Consider the following 17,673-nt stretch of genomic DNA (forward strand, 5'->3'; position numbering starts at 1 on the left):
CTGAGTAATATGAGCTACAAGTTTCAAATGTCAAACTGATGATACAATATTAAGAAAGTCAGTAGGTCACATTCATGGTCAATGAAATTCAGTTTTACGATTTGTGTGCAAAACTGTTTATGTCATCAAAATTTCAATGCTGTATCTTAAAAAACAAGAAAGTAGGTCAGTAGGTCAAGGTCACAGTCAAGTGACATCATATTACTTAGGGTCATCAGGTAATTATAATTAAACAGTCCTGGAAATAGGATCAGATGATTTTTAAGTATTTTTCCTATATAACTCACATATTAACTAAGTGACCCCAGGGCGGGGCCTCTTTTAACCCCAGGGACATAATTTGAACAATTTTGGTAGAGGACTACAAGACAATGCATCATACCAAATATCAAAAGCCTATGCCGTATGGTTTCAGACAAAAAGATTTTTAAAGCTTTTTCCTATACAAGTTTATATAAAACTTGGGAACCCCAGGGCAGGGCCTCTTTTCACCCAAGGGGTACAATTTGAACAATTTTGGTTGAGGACCATAAGAAAATGCTACAAACCAAATATCAAAGGTCCAAGTGTTGTGGTTTCAGACAAGAAGATTTTTAACCTTGTTTTCCTATAAAAGTATATGTAAAACTTGGGACCCCCGGGGCGGGGCCATATTTGACCCTAGAGGGATAATTTGAACAATCTTGGTAGAGGACCACTAGATGATGCTACATACCAAATATCAAAGCCCTAGGCCACTTGGTTTTGTACAAGAAGACTTTCAAAGTTTTCCCAATATAAGTCTATATAAACCATGTGACTCCCGGGGCGGGGCCATATTTGACCCTAGGGGGATCATTTGAACAATCTTGGTAGAGGACCACTAGATGATGCTACATACCAAATATCAAAGCCCTAGGCCATGTGGTTTTGTACAAGAAGATTTTCAAAGTTTTCCCTATATAAGTCTATATAAACCATGTGACCCCCCTGGGTGGGGCCATATTTGACCCTAGGGGGATAATTTGAACAATTTTGGTAGAGGACCACTAGATGATGCTACACACCAGATATCAAAGCCCTAGGCCCTGTGATTTTGGACAAGAAGATTTTTAATTTTTTTCCTTTCGGTTGCCATGGCAACCAGAGTTCTGCATGGAATTCAATTCTTTGAATAATTTTGAAAGGGGGCCACCCAAGGATCATTCCTGTGAAGTTTGGTGTAATTCTGCCCAGTGGTTTTCAAGAAGAAGATTTTTTTAGAAATTGTTGACGGACGACGGACATCAAGCGGTCACAATAGCTCACGTTGTCACTTCGTGACAGGTGAGCTAAAATGAATTATGCCGGACTTAATATGTTGAAAAGTCAGAGTCAGTCTGTGAATTGCTCTATACAATACACTCCAGGACACAACAACTTTGAATCAACAGTAACAGTAAATACATAGTTATGTTTCAAAATATTTGGGTCACTATAACACTGTGTCATTCTATGATATATTTTATTGTGTAACTGCCAAGACTCGCACAGGCATGTTGTGTATCGCCAAAGGAACCTAAGAATGTGTCTGTTTGGGAAACTGCATTTAAACTCTTACCCAAAGAGCTATAAAAATATATTATATTTATACTCCTTTGTCTTGCATAATCTCAACTGTTACACATTTGAACAAATCTCATATTCGGACCTAGCCTGGGATTCACGTTGATATGTTTTGCTTTTTCATAACATACTTGCTATTTCATATATACTCGTTGTTTAGTTTATAGTATCAACAATTTGCCGAAGAGAAGCACATGAAAAATCGACAGACTGGAACCCAGGGTGCAAAGCTGTTATTATCATATCTGTTTATTTTATGTCCTCTACAATGCGAAGATTTCATAGGCAGTACTCACACATTAGGGATATACTAGTTTTTTGTTGTTATCGTTTTTGAAATCTTCGTCAATGTTTATTTTAATATTCTAATAAGGCTAACAATGCTTTTATCATCACAACGATGTTATGTTGACGTCACGTCAACGTAATATTTAGCGCCTTGTACGCATCAAGACTGAATAGCGCTTTCAAATTTCATAAAATATATTTTAAACGAAATGTCACATTGCACAAATATTTTGATTAATTTAACACATACTGAATTAGTTATTCGCTCTGCTGAATAATTCGCAATAATTTTCGCTCGAACTGAATTCTGCCGCAAGACGTATTACCGTTTTCGGTCCTGGCGTGTTTTAACAAATACCTACTATTGGCGCCATGCTTGCGCGAAGAAACAGTTCCGTCATATTTGATATAAATTTTACAATAAAGAACATATTAGAATCCAAATAATTTATAGCAAAACAGTGCTTTATCAGTATTTATACACTGCGCCCTCGTGAAATTATTACGCCCGACGTATAACCGCCCATCGTGTATAAATAGTGATAAAGCACTGTTTTGCTCTAAATTATTTCTTAAATGCATGACATCTGCGTCATTCCGCATTTTGACACTTTTTTTGATAAATGTATGTACCATTTCAAGTTTTCTCGCGCGAAACGTAACATTTTTCTAGTTAAGGCCTAAAAAAAAAAATCTTTGTTTCCGGTAACATGCTCAAAAAAATTAGGGTAGGTAGGTCGGAATTTTTTTTTTTTTTGGAATTTTTTTTTATTAAGGGGGACTTTTCGGAAATTATTTTTTTGTCAAAAAATGATTACAAATAAGGGGATTATGCCTTTAGAGCATCAGTAAGTTGATTTCTAACATCACTGGCTATGTTTAACGCATAAAAAGTGCAGTTTTGCATCTTTTTGTTAAAAAGTTGAAAAAAATATTTTCCAGGGCCATAAAAACATTTAGGGTCGGGCCAAAAATTTAGGGTAGGTCGGGATACCGGAAACAAACAATTTTCTTTTTACGCCTAATGTATTTTGGCAAACGCAAATTCAAACTGCGTTTATTGCTAAATGGTATTTCAGTATCCGGATTTGGATATAAATTAAACAATCTTCAATACAACGCCAAGAGTCATATTTAGCGTAACTTTTTTTCTTACTCGAGACTTGTCAATTTAACACGTCATTTGAAACTTGAACAGCAGAGTGAAAAGGGTGTACTGTTTTTGTGCAAACAAATTTTCCGACATACCCAAATTGAGTACACTGAGGTTCAATGGACTTATATATAGTGTTATGTTGGTATATTTGCCGTAAAAATGTGTATGCACAATAGATTTGTTGGGTATAATTACGCACCGACACACATTAAGGTCATATGGGAACTCTCCACCTAGGTAGAACCACCGACCTTCCGTAAGCATGCTGGGTGGCTTCCTCACATGATATGCACAACAGAACCTCTTTTACAAAGGTCAATTTTATTTACCGTCGCTTTGTGAAACCATGAATATAAGCTCTGTAGAGTTTTTTAGCGACCCTATTTTTAAGAACAGTTAAAACCAATTATACCTTACCCCCAGCAATTTGCTGGTACCCATTTACAGCTGGGTCGACTGAGGCGATCGTGATAAAGTGCTTTGCCCGAGGACACACCGCAATGGGAATGGCCAAGAATCGAACCCGGGGCCTTCACCTCCGTAGGTTCGTTATGACAGAGTTTCGCAAAGTTTGTGGCAAAATATTCCATCTGAAATGGTGCTCTAAATTTAAAACATCCAGACAGTATAATTGTATATTAAATATAAATCATTGGCTAGACTTTTTGTACTATTAATAATATTTATACTATGTTTAGCAATGCATGCATTTTGTCTTATTTTAAACCTACTGCATACTCCTGCTAATAGAGATTTTCAACTTACTTCGACGCGGACTGCGGACAGCGGACTGCGTACTTACAGTAGGGTTTTTTTAAAAATATTTAAAGGTTCGCAAGAAAAAAGATACTAATGGTATATATGTTTCTTTTACCTATATGTGTAGTTACTTTTGCCTTCATTGTAGAAATTAGTGTATTGTGATATAATTATCTGCTAATACAATACGTACGTTTGAAAATATATGGATAGTGAACAGGCTACATTTAACACATGTAATCGCAATTTTCAGATATCATACTCTATTATTTTTAGTTCTTGTCACATTTAAACGAGTCGGCTACACAAATGTCTAAATGTAGGATGCCTCTAGATTCAGCTTAATACCGGTACTCTGTCGCATTTTACTTGCCTTTAGCATGTTCTTCAAATATCCGTATGCTTTAACATTTTGGTTTGATATTGAGACATTTCTTCTGCGCGACGCTAACGACATCCCCGGTGCAACGATAATACTTCACCTTAATATGTTCATGAATTAAAAAAGTCAAATTGAAACATGGATTTGAAAATAACGGCGTTTCCTATAAAAAAAACAACAGTCTGGGTTTAATTTGTGTCCGTCCATACGGTTCCTAGACTTGTATTTCCTAGCAACAACATAAGTAAAAGGCAGTACAAAATATTATTGTGAAAAAAAATTGATACATTTGAATAAAACAAACGTCCGTTTAATTTTTGCTGCATAGTTAAATACCGTGTTCTCGTAGACTTCTGTACTGAAAAAGTCATTGTTTTTCATTAATTTTGATAACTGTAGAATGTTACATAAAATCCTGAGAAGTTTAATGAAATACCTTAAATGATTTAGTTCAACACTTTATAATCACAACCATTACTCAATTCATAGATTTGCGCGTTTCTGGTTGACTGCTTCAGCACAAGTGACCAACTTTCATTTCTCAATGAAGCCTTCACGTATTCATTAGATGTGATTAATATTCATAATTTTACGGACTACTTTTTCGTTTCCGAAAAAAAGTTGGATATTTTTCAAATAGGAAACAAATGGAAGAAGTTTTTATAGTTGTAATTATAAGAATTGAATGGTATTTTTCTGCGCTTCTTCTATGTATAAACTATCAGGAAGTGTACACCTATTTTTTACATAAACACCAATTAGGTGTAAACTTCCTGACAGTTCATACATGGATGAACCGCAGAAAAATACCATTCAATTCTTAAGTCAAAACATACGGTCAATTCCCATACATGCATCTTTCGTCCCTGTCGAAACGAGATCCGATATATTACCATGATTTAGCGGCAACATCCTGAATTAGTTAATATTGCATGTTAAAATTTCAGATTTAAATTCATGACTATCTTCAAGTGACTATTCAGTATGGATTGTCAGTCTCAACTGGAATTTAATTTTTAAGTACCATCAAACTTTGACTAGCTGTCATCATTTTAATCTAAAACCCAGCTGAGACCGAAAATTGTTTCGCGAAGAAAGGGCCTGTGAAGCGTCAAAGGTCAAAATCCGATCATATTCCAAAAATGTTTTATGGCCAGTAAATGCATAGAATTGTCAACGAGATTATATTTTTGAATTAGTCAACTCCTATGACGCCATTTGAGCAATTCTGTGTGGTCATTTGATACAAGAATCTTTGAAGTCGAGACTAGCCTTTTATTATTATTTACAGTCTTTTTAGTCGGACACATGCAAAAAAGAGGTATGTGTAGATACTTGCCTTCAGGGAATTTGAACAAAGATTTAAACTCATGAAAACTCAAGGTCTATATTGGTTTAAAAATTCATTATGTAGCCATCATGAATATCATGATAGGGTGACCGGGAATACTGAATGAATTCAGTATCGTATAAATTTGAATTTGTAGGGTTTGAAATGGTTAAGAATATATAATACCACGCGCGGTATATTTTTACTGCGATGCATTACAATGTCACGCATCGTACCGTGCATATTCAAAATTGTGCGTCGTACAATAGCATTTCAGCGTTGCGCGTGCTATAATACGAAAGACACTGCTCCATATACACTATATACATTTTTGATACAAAAAATGTTGTTGTGATCCCCTACCTTAAGGGCTGGTGAACCTCTTGCGGCGCAGGGGAAGAGTGTCTTTCTCCTCACCAGAAGGTCATCGGTTCAAATTCTTGTTTATAGGGTATGTTGATCGTTGAATCAACAGCCGTTTCTCTGCTAGCGAATACTAGCTAGAACCTCACGAAATTGACAGCAAGCATATAAATAAGTTGCAGCACTTCAAATAAAAAAGAAGTTTGCGATACATATCTTGTTCATAAATACACTGTTAAGAAAATATATTGGTAATTCATATACAATAAAATAAATCTTATAGCTGTCTTTTCTCAGATATTTTAAATGAAAACACTATTACGGCATAAGAACCGGTTGCTAAATATGCAACCGTTCAGTTATGCATAACTTCCTCATATACAGATTGAGAAAACCCCTATAGTAAGTTCGTAGTCCGTGGTCCGCAGTACGCGTCGAAGTAAGCTGAAAATCTCTAATTGTATGTTTACATAAACAATAAGTAGTAATTGTTCATATTTCCAAATGTAAAATTCGGATCAAGTATTCCTTTGAGATATGGTCTGTAGCTTGTATCCGCTCGTATCTTTGTATGTTCGAAACCCCGCACGATGTGTCTATTTTTTTATATGAGTAAGCCATCAAGCTGACTTTTTTTAACAATTCATGGCTTTTTCCAGGTACCAGTTCTTAGCTAAAGAGGTACCCGGGGTCTTCCTCGATCTCAACATTAAACATTGTTAAAAGCTGGATATGTCTTTTGAGACACTAACACGAACTTGTAAAATATTGCAAGTTTACTTTAATTTAATTGATCATCGAATAATAAACTTTACAGACGTTTCAGGGTTTACCTGCATATTTTCTATGGCATTAATACGCTTGTTCGAATGTGTCACTTGAGCATTTTGGTTTATGTGAGACATATCCATGCGAAATTTCTTCTACAGAAAACTTTAACCAAGGGATGCACACTATACACGTGTAATTAAGATCATATGACATTGCTGTGAAAATCTTTTACATGTTCAATTAAAAATATATGATATTTGAAATAATTGATATAATTTTATCGACACCCGTACTTACTATTCGAAGTGTGTTCACTTTTGAGCTATTGGTTACAATATTATTGAGTCCACTGATCAAAATTGGAAACTGCAAACTGCAAATATGATATACAGAACAAAAAACACTGTCAGTAAGACTAGCTTTCATCTGTATAATTGCTTCCTTGTAAGCAGTATATGATTTAGAAAGAAGAAAGACCTAAATAGATATATATCGTTTGAATGTGTTGCCACTGACCCTTTCTGGGCAGTGCCTAATGTGTTCCTTCATCCGCTCGTTTTGTCCTCGTTGTCAGTTTATGTACGTGCGTGCGTGTTTTTATTTGTGGCAGGCCTATTTGGCGATCTGTGTCTCTGGCTGTGTTTGCTAGGCTCTATGCTTCCAAGAAATCTACTCTTACCTTTGATTCACGATTATTAAAAACACAAATCAGTCTAATACTTCAAAAACGAATTTGTCAATCTCATTCAGATGATATTGTTCAAATGATGAACTTAGTCAAACTAACCTCCTTAGGCTTTACATTTTATTGAATTTAGCATTTTAAGCCGCTTCACTTTTTAACGGTGCGGAATTTGAATTGTACGCATAGGCGTATAGGCGTATGCCTTGGTACGTCCCTGTATTCGGTTACTGGCAAGAAGATTTTTGAAGATTTTTCCTATATAGATCAGTGTAAAACAAGGGACATATATTGACCCAGGATCATGATTTGAATAATCTTGGTAGAGAACCACTAGAGCATGTCTAAGCTCTGGGCCTTATGGTTTGAGACAAGGACTTTTTAAAGGTTTTCCATATACAAGTCTATTTAAACAATATGCCCTCCTGGGAGAGGCCAGTTTTGACCCGAGGAGGATAATCTGAGCAATCTTGGTAAAAGATTACTATATGATGTTACATACCAAATATTAAAGCCCTAGGCCATATGGTTTTGTAGAAATAGATTTTCAAAGTTTTCCCTATATATGTCTATATAAACCATGTGACCCCCAGGGCGGGGTCATATCTGACCCTAGGAGGAGGATTTTAAAGATCTTGGTAGATAACCACTAGATGATGCAATATACCAAATATCAAAGCCCTAGGCCCTGTGGTTTTGGACAAGAAGATTTTCAAAGTCTTCTCTATATAAGTCTGTATAAAAAATGTGACTTCCAGGGCGGAGCCATATTTGGCCATTGGGGATAATTTGAACAATCTTCGTAGAGGACCACTAGATGATGCTACATACAAAATATCAAAGCCCTAGACCCTATGGTTTTGGAAAGTTTTTCCTTATATAGTCTATATAAACCACGTGCCCCCAAGGGCGGGACCATATTTGACATACGAGGATAATTTGAGAGGTCGTAGTAGTGGACCTCTAGATGGTGCTGCATACCAAATATCAAAGCCCTAGGTCCTGTGGTTTTGGACAAGAAGACTTTTTTTTAAAAAATCCCTATATGGATTATACAAATTTGACCCTAGGGGGGATAATTTGAACAATATCGGTTGAGGACCACTAGGTGATGCTATATACCAAATATCAAAGCACTAGGACTAGTTGTTTTGGACAAACATATTTTTAAAGTTTTTCCTTTCGGTTGCTATGGCAACCAGAGTTCTGTATGGAATTCAGTTGTTTGAACATTTTTAAAGAAGACCATCCAAGGAGCATCCCTGTTTACAGGAAAGTCTGGACTGACGACGGATGGACGGACGTTCCTACAAATGGATATTTATGTGGCTACACTTTTGTTCTCCCAATTTTTCTTTAAGCAACGTAAACAATAACCACACGAAAGCTTACAGAATGAATGACATCAAAGAAAAAGTACAGCCGTGGGCTCGCCGGACGGAGAGCGATCGCAATAGCTCGCACTGAGCATTATAATCGTGCTCAGAAGAGCTAACAAGAAAAAACTCTTCAATATTTACCTTAAAAATTGAAATTACAATGAAATGACTTATTAAAAAGTTTTAACCATAGAGTAGAGTTAGTTCATTGTTCCTTTTTACTGGCGTCTACATGTGTATAGATAAATGCAAAGTTGGATCATTACGTGAATGTGTCATTGATTGATCTCTATAGACTTATATCTAATTAATTCTCTGACTGTTTGCTGAAGTTTACATGAATACTTATCTGTGATTTTCCTGGTTTTTATCTTGTTTGCTGCCAATGTTTACATCATACCAGTCTACATTTGTGCCGCGCCATGAGAAAACCAACATAGTGGCTTTGCGGCCAGCATGGATCCAGACCAGCCTGTGCATCCGCGCAGTCTGGTCAGGATCCATGCTGTTCGCTAACGGTTTCTCTAATTGCAATAGGCTTTGAAAGCGAACAGCATGGATCCTGACCAGACTGCGCGGATTCGCAGGCTGATCTGAATCCATGCTGGTCGCAAACGCACTATGTTGGTTTTCTCATGGCGCGGCCCATTTTTTTTTCTTTCCATAGTTTGCCATCGAGTAATACTTTGAAATGAAACTTAAGTGTAATTAAAAGTGGTTGCTCACGAATTGTCCACATGCGTGTTGGTATGTGACTGCGACGTGCAACGTTTTACATGCACATAAGATGTAACAAAAAGTCATCAATTAAATTTAAATGGTTTTTTGCTGAGCATAATGATGTAAAATACATCTTAACATATATAATTAAACTTGCTAAAGCTGTGGATTTATTTCTCAAGAAGATAAATGAACCTAATTGGACATTCAATTACGTAAAAGTAATAAATATTTGATCATTTTATGTCTTTCCCTCTTTCGGTATTATTAGTTTATGATACGTGTACTTGACTATTATTTAATCGTGTACTGTTGAAGTGAGGATGACTGCAAAATAAAATGGGGATATGAGTTTTTAAAGTGTACGTATATTGGACAGGGAGAAAAAGGCTTTTGGATATTTTTATTTTAATTGTAGATCACAATTGTTAACGCAATCATACGAAATTAAAATTCTATCGAAACTATTTAAAAGACGCTGTATTTTTTTTTATTCAATTCGTTTGCATTTATTTGTGTTATTTATTTTGATATTTATCGCGGAACGAAAACAAAAATCAGTTTCCATTCTTGGTTTATGTTGTTTACACTTAAACAAAGATTAAACGGTGTAGGTGATGGAATTACGACCCAAAGGTCACGCAAAGGATCATTTTGTTAATATATTAGCATAATAAATAATCCCTAAAGCTTTATATTCAAAGGCGAAAACAGTATATCAGTTACTTTAAGAGATCAATATTTCAAAAAGGGAAGAATGGTGTTCAAAGACCGTATGGATAATAACAGACAGCTACACTAATAAAATAAGGTTACAAAGTAGAATTTTGTTCTTTTTTTAATTGTATACATACGCTCGCCTTTCAAGTTGTTATCAGTAATAGGTAACAATAAATAACGTCTGATTTATACGTCTGTAATGAGAATACAGAACCGAACATCTTTCAAAGTTGAAGAAGAAACTGATTTGTCTAGAAGATGTGAAATTGGTTGGAAGTTGAAAATATTTACAATGATACGGCTGAAAAGACCTACAATTTTTGACGCCGCGATGCTTTTCTCTGGATTAGTCGCATTTGTGTTGCACGTGCTTGGGACGGCATTTCCGTACTGGTGGGTCGTGCACGAGAGAGAAGACGAAACTATAACACTGACGTTCTATTATGGTATTTGGGTCATTATCGACTGTCGAAATGACACGTGCGTAACTACGTCATCACGGATGAATGGTGATAGAGGTAGGTTTTATCTTTTTCAGAACATCGAAAAAAATAAGAAGATAAAAAAGTAACAGCTTACAATATATATAAATTGTCGGTCCATAGTTTGTGATATTGACCGGTCTATAGTTCAGCATTTATTTTTTCTGGGTTTAAGTCATAATTTTTATTTAAATCTATTTCTAATGTCAAGTAATAAATCTCTAAATGAACGGCTTGCCGGTAAATAGTCAAAAATATTGACCAGTAAGCCATTCTTCGAATCTTGGGTAATAGTTTCGACTATTGACCGACAAGCAATTCAGTAAAGATCTGAACAAAACATGATCTTTATTACACCCAAGTATATATACAGTATGGGGATAAAACGTATTGACACTACATTATAACAACATGGAACTTCCAATATATGTGTAAGATCATTATTTCAAAAGCGTGATGCAGTACACATAACCTAATTAGTCGCACCGAAATTTAATTGTACAGTTCGATTACTAGGTCATGCGTGTTTACACGTTTTCAAACCAAAATTTCTCTACTTACAAAATGACCTTTCTACTTTTTGATTATGTTTTGTATTAGCTTGAGTTCACGTTTTTCTTATACAAGACACGCTAAAATATGGAACCCTGAGTTAAGGTTAAAAAATGGAATCTTTAATGTTTACAAACATGATGTTTACTAAAACGAACTGTACCTATGCTTTTAAACGGCATTCAAATTTTGTCAATATCGCTTATTTTAGTCAACAAATACCGTGTTCACACTAGCGGATCGGTTTTATTTTTATCAGGCACTAATTGGCTATAATTGGTATTTGACATTTAAAACCCATCAAAATATAATCTAGTTTGCGTCCACACTAGGCAAAGAAATGTGGTTTAAATATATACATGCAATGTTGAAAGTAAACAAATATTTTGCAATAAGCAAAAATGGTTACAAAGAAGGAGGCTAACAGAAAAAAGAAGGAGTCATCAATGTTTAAACTTCCGTGTTTATCTAAGAATTTCTGTTCATTCCATCTATAGTCCACTTTGAGCATCAGCATGACTCCATATCGCAATTTAATGTTTTTGTTTCATCAACACTCCAACTACTTTTACCAGCCATAGCATCAATTGTTTGATACAAAAGAGAAAAATTTAATGTTTTTGTTTCATCAACACTCCAACTACTTTTGCCAGCCATAGCATCAATTGTTTGATACAAAAGAGAAACACATGGTATTCTTCCGCCAAAAGGTAAGATCTGTGGATTTGGGATTGTAAAACCAGTTATAACACACAAAATAAACCCAAGTTAATATAGGATTAAAAACGTAGTCTGAACACGGTAAAAGAGATATACATTTTGTATTTCACTATGATTTTATAGTTGTTTGCTTTAAAGGTCGTTGCCTTTAGTTTCGTTAAAACATTTTTTGGACCAGAACGCCTTTAATGATATTTCTGCTATGTAAATTTCAGCTTGGTTGATTGGTCCTGCGGTTCTGATTATTCTTGCTGACCTACTCCTTCTTGTTGTGGTCTTATTCACGTGCCGTTATATCGTGTACGAGAAACATGGACTGGTGTTCCGGAAACTGTGTGTACTGCTGAGCTCGGGCGCAGGTAAATAGCAACGATGATCACATTATTGCCTTAATGTAACGAAAATATCCTGAGCTGGTTGCGATCGTCTTGTGGTTGGGTTCTGCTTCACTCAGTCCATGTATAGTAAATATTATTATGCTGGACTATGTGATCAGATAATAGAACGAAAGTTTGCCAATTATTTGTAATGTGCATAATGAGATCTGAATAAATAAATAAATAAATAAATAAATAAATATGATTAATGGTGAAGGCAATCAGGAAACGGGCGATACATCTTTAAGAACCCCAAATCCTTACAATTTTTTAATTACATTTTTTTAACTATCTCTGCTTATCGGAATTATGTCAACGGAACTTGAGTAGGTGTGTTCTTTAAGTCACACCGATAAAATTGTAGGACATATGGCGACTTTTCAGGCTTTGATGGTGGCGAAAAAATCCAGGTTCCCCTCAGGGCATTATTTCAGGCACGGGCAGCGACTTGGATAGAACCACTAATTTTCTGTTAGCCGGTTTGGTGTTTCTTCACATGAAACAGTTCCGAACCCATGGTGCACATTGGTGGAGGGCGGGTAACACAAAACGTTATTTGCCTTCTGTACATTTTAAATACTCGTGGGATTTATACTTTGGTTCCGAATGCAATGTCAAAAAGGTTCCAAACTCTATATACAAACACGAAGTTTCACCAACTGGGAGGATGAATATACCGACATACAACCATAAACCGTAATACCGAATATTAAATGCAGTAACACTTATACAAATGTACATGTAACCAATGAATTGTAGACATAATTTACATATTTGAAGTTTTACTTGATTGATAGTATAAAACAGTTACATTTATGAATTTCCCTAAATGGATTGTTCAATTAACAAACAAGGATAATTTAGAAAAAAATCTGCAAAATCATAAAGCTTTGTAATAGCTACATGTAGAAATACCGAATCGTACAATTGTGGTTTTATTTGTGATTTACGTTTAGAACTGTCATTTTCCTTGTTTAAACTTTTTTCAATCGTCAAACATCGGATATTTCTGTGTCCATAGACAAAGACCGAGGTGATCCAGTTGTTTTTGTTTTTCAGGCGGGGTAATTATTCTTGCTGTTCTGATATTCTACAAGAAAAAGGCAGGACTGAGACCTTCCCAGGCGCCCGAGACTAGCGACGGTGACCCGAGTTGGGCACTGTTGCTCTCCTCTATGGCTTCAATCATAGCGGTGTTGCATGGCGTTGTCAGTGGTTGTTATGCTAACAAAATGTGGAAGAAAGGCGAAGATAAAAGGCCGAAGACTGTGTTTGGTATAGACGCTGGGGAACTAGAAGTTAACGTCAATGCGTTACGTCGAGGTGAACTTTCGTGTGGTAAAAATATAAACAGACTTGAGTCCGTGAAAGAAGAGAGTGATTGGAAATATTAATAAACATGGTTGTGCACCTTAATTGTGGAGCAGCGATTTTAAAAATTGTATAAACGTTTCGCAATAAATCTTTTCTATAATACAATGTAATGTTATTACGAAAACATGTATACCATACATTAAAATTACGTCATATACAACGTGTTTGCTTATAAAGTCATAATTACAACAGAACCAAACTAAAAAGGAAGTATTCAAGTTTTAGAACACATCTGTATAATTAAAAAGGTACATGTATCTACATAAGGTTTCACCCGATAAGCGGGTTTTTAAATGTGTAGTTCTTCAGACAAATTATTGAGTACATTGACACGGCTCCTAAACCCTAGCCTCACCACCAGAAAGTGGTGATAAGCAAAGGAGCTGTCAACATTTCCGTGGTGCAACTATCACCAGTTTCAAATTGTAAATTTGTAATAATTTACAATTCGTTTTGTTTTAATTGATAGAGCGGAGAATGTGGTGTCATGTAAAAACACTTTTACTACAGATTGACTGGAATTGCACTAAAATTTCATGTAGGTTATGATGTTAAGAACTTTTCTCTTGATTCGGACGTTTGCACATTTTTAACGACATTCCAGTGCATATACACATCATGAACATTATCACTGATTCATGTAATTTTGCAATAAAGGTCCAAATCTTCGGAGGCCGAAACTGTTAGGAGTACCTTATAGGACCTTAAGCTTCTTTTGCACTGTTATCTAAACCAGAAACAAAGCTGACCACAACCAAAAATACGTTAGACAACAATGTCGATTATAGGGCATGGTCATTTTTGTCAAGTGCTTTGTTCGTTTTTGGTTTAACGACGTTTTTCAACAGTATTTCAGTTATGTAACGGCGGGCAGTTAACCTAACCAGTGTTCCTGGATTCTTTAACAGTACAAACCTGTTCCCCGCATGTAACGCATAAATCAGAGGTGGCGAACACATGATTTCAGACACAATGTATTTTATCAAATCGTCACGGAGAACACACGCCCCGCCCAGGGATCGAACTCACGACCCTGCGATCCGTAGATCTGAGCTCTCCCTATTGTGTAGACTAGCCACTAGACTGAAAATATATAAATATATTTCTACATTATTCCCCTTTTTTGTCGAATTCAATTTCATAGAGACAAAAGCCAGTCTATTCTATCACAGAGGAATGATGTTAAAATTATCATATTAGACATAGGATATAGTCTGACTCAGTTCGCTATATTTAACCATAAAAATGTAACAAGAGGGCCAAGATGGCCCTAGGTCGCTCACCTGAGAAGCACACCATAACAGTGTAAACATGTTTGACCTAGTGATTTCATGGGGAAAAAATTCTGACCAATTATCATTAAAATTGGAGCAAAAGCCTTGAGTATAAACAAGTACTTTCTTTGATTTTACCTAGTGACCTAGTTTTTGACCTCAGATGACCCATATTCGAACTTAACCTAGATTTCATCAAGGCTATCATTCTGACCATATTTCATGAAGATCAATTGAAAAATACAGCCTCTGTCGCATACAAAAGGGTTTTCTTTGATTTGACTTAGTGACCTAGTTTTTGACCTCAGGCAACCCATATTCGAACTTGACTTAGATTTCATCAAGGTAACCATTCTGACTAAATTTTATGAAAATCCAGTGTGAAATGCAGCCCCTATTGCATACACAAAGTTTTGCCTTGATTTGACCAAGTGACCTAGTTTTTGAACCCAGATGATCCATATTCGAACTTGACCTAGATTTCATCAAGGCTATCATTCTGGCAAAACTTCATGAGTATTGGTTGAAAAATACAGCCTCTATCACTTACACGTGGTTTTTCTTTGATTTAACCTAGTGACCTACTTTTTGACCCAAGATGACCCATAATCAAACTTAACCTAGATTTCATCAAGGCAATCATTCTGACCTAATTTCATGATCAATTGAAAAATACAGCCTCTATCACCTACACAAGGTTTTCCTTTGATTTGACCTAGTGACCTACTTTTTGACCCAAGATGACCCATATTCAAATTCGACCTAGATTTCATCAAGACAATCATTCTGACTTAATTTCATGAAGATCAATTGAAAAATATAACCTCTATCGCATACACAAAGTTTTTATTTGATTTGACCTAATGACCTATTTTTTGACCCCAGATGACCCATATTCTAATCCGGCTTAGATTTCATCTAGACAAACATTCTGATCAAATTTCATGAAGATCAATTGAAAAATACAACCTCTATCACATACAAAAGGTTTTTCTTTGATTTGACCTAGTGACCTATTTCTTGACCCCAGATGACCCATTTTCGAATTCGGCCTAGATGTCATCAAGGTTATCATTCTGACCAAAATACATGAATACAGCCTCTATTGCATACAAAAGGTTTTTCTTTGAGTTGACCTAGTGACCTAGGTTTTGACCCCAGATGACCCATTTTCGAACTCGGCCTAGATTACATCAAATTCATGAAGATTAATTGAAAATACAGCTTCTATCGCATACACAAGCTAACTGTTGACAGACAGACGACAGACAGACGCCGGACATCAAGCGATCACAAATACTCACCTGAGCAATGCTACCTGGTGCTAAAAAAGATAAATCATAGTCTAGGAGCTAGTCTACCTATTGTGCTAAGCGGGCGGGCTACTGTCAAGTGCAGTATTATATTGCACACTCAGAACTGGATATGAACGTGGAAATATTAATCAATATCTAAAGTTCTTTAAAATCGGCAGAAGCTATGAAACTGGACACCAACAGCTTCGTAACATTATCTGTTATTCAGTTAAAACACTAAACAACGATACTTCACAATGAAAAAGACGTAACATTTTTTTAAAATTATTCTTTTGTCTTTTATTTACATGTAAAAAAAGAAAATATTCTATAAATGTTAGACAGCACATAACATATATAAAAATAAACAATAAACAACGTATAATTATATCGTGGATTTATCTTTCATTTAACATAAACAGATGAAAACATGCTGTAGACACCTCATTAAAGATGTATCTATCACTTTAAAATACATTGTACAAATGTACATAAACAAGATGGATTGACCAAGTTAATCGCCATAGGCGAAATTGTGTGAACACCAGTTACTTGCAAAAAATATATATTCATATACATTAAAATTAGAATTTAATCATTGCAAAACCAAGGACCTTGTAAATGATACAGTCAAACCTTAGTTGCAGCCAGCCATGGAAGGGACACAATCTGGCTGCTTAAGACAGGTGGCTGTTTAAGGTAGTTCTGCACATTTGAAAGAAATATTGATCTACAATTTAGAACTTTATCAAATCATTTCTTTTTTCAAAGCATAATTGTCTGTGAAGGAAATATCTATATACATGTAGTATATCTTTCTGATGGCTCGAACTAAGGAAAACTCTTACTAAATTTTGCTTGTCCCATTATGTTTGAGCAAAGAAAGTTTAACTGTATATAAATGGTTAAATGTACTAGAATTACAACTTTAAAAAACTACAACGTGTGTGAATGTATGAAACTGATTGTTATCTAGCAGCAAAATAAATTAAGCAAATTCATCATACATACCATGTTAACATTTAACCTGCTGGCGGCAAGTGATTCTGCCTTTGCAACCAGTGCAGACGATCAGCTTGCATTTCGTGCAGACTGATCATGGTCTGCACTGTTCGCTATTCAGTCAGTAAATTTTCAGTGAACACCCTTTGGAATAATAAATGGTACTGCCCAAATTGAATGGACCTATCCATTTTAGAAATTTAGCAGGGTAAGGGTTAAATACTTTGAGCTCAAGCTATGAAGTATGTTTAGTTTGTAAGAGCCAAACTGAAAAACTTGGTAAAAAAGAAAACATGACCCTAAATGTAGAGGTTGTTAGTTTGATAATTATGCCCTGGTGAGGAATATATCAATATGGAAATGATAAACAAGACAATCTGTCTCAATTTTATCCACTCCTCCAACTAATTCATATGGAGTAGTTGTCATTTGTGGAGAACAAGTCAGTTATGGCACAATGATT

The 17,673-nt window shown here is 35.5% G+C and overlaps 1 protein-coding gene across 1 annotated transcript; it reads left to right on the plus strand.

Moving 5' to 3' along the window:
• The first annotated feature begins 9,580 nt into the window (after positions 1–9,580).
• LOC123537312 (uncharacterized) lies at positions 9,581–13,799 on the plus strand. The gene is made up of 3 exons (XM_045320988.2): positions 9,581–10,652; positions 12,104–12,247; positions 13,325–13,799. The coding sequence occupies exons 1-3, from the start codon at positions 10,334–10,336 to the stop codon at positions 13,657–13,659; spliced, it is 798 nt and encodes a 265-aa protein (XP_045176923.1). The 5' UTR covers positions 9,581–10,333; the 3' UTR covers positions 13,660–13,799.
• The last annotated feature ends 3,874 nt before the right edge of the window (positions 13,800–17,673 follow it).

Source organism: Mercenaria mercenaria, chromosome 17 (genome assembly GCF_021730395.1).
Source record: "Mercenaria mercenaria strain notata chromosome 17, MADL_Memer_1, whole genome shotgun sequence".
NCBI lineage: Eukaryota > Metazoa > Mollusca > Bivalvia > Venerida > Veneridae > Mercenaria > Mercenaria mercenaria.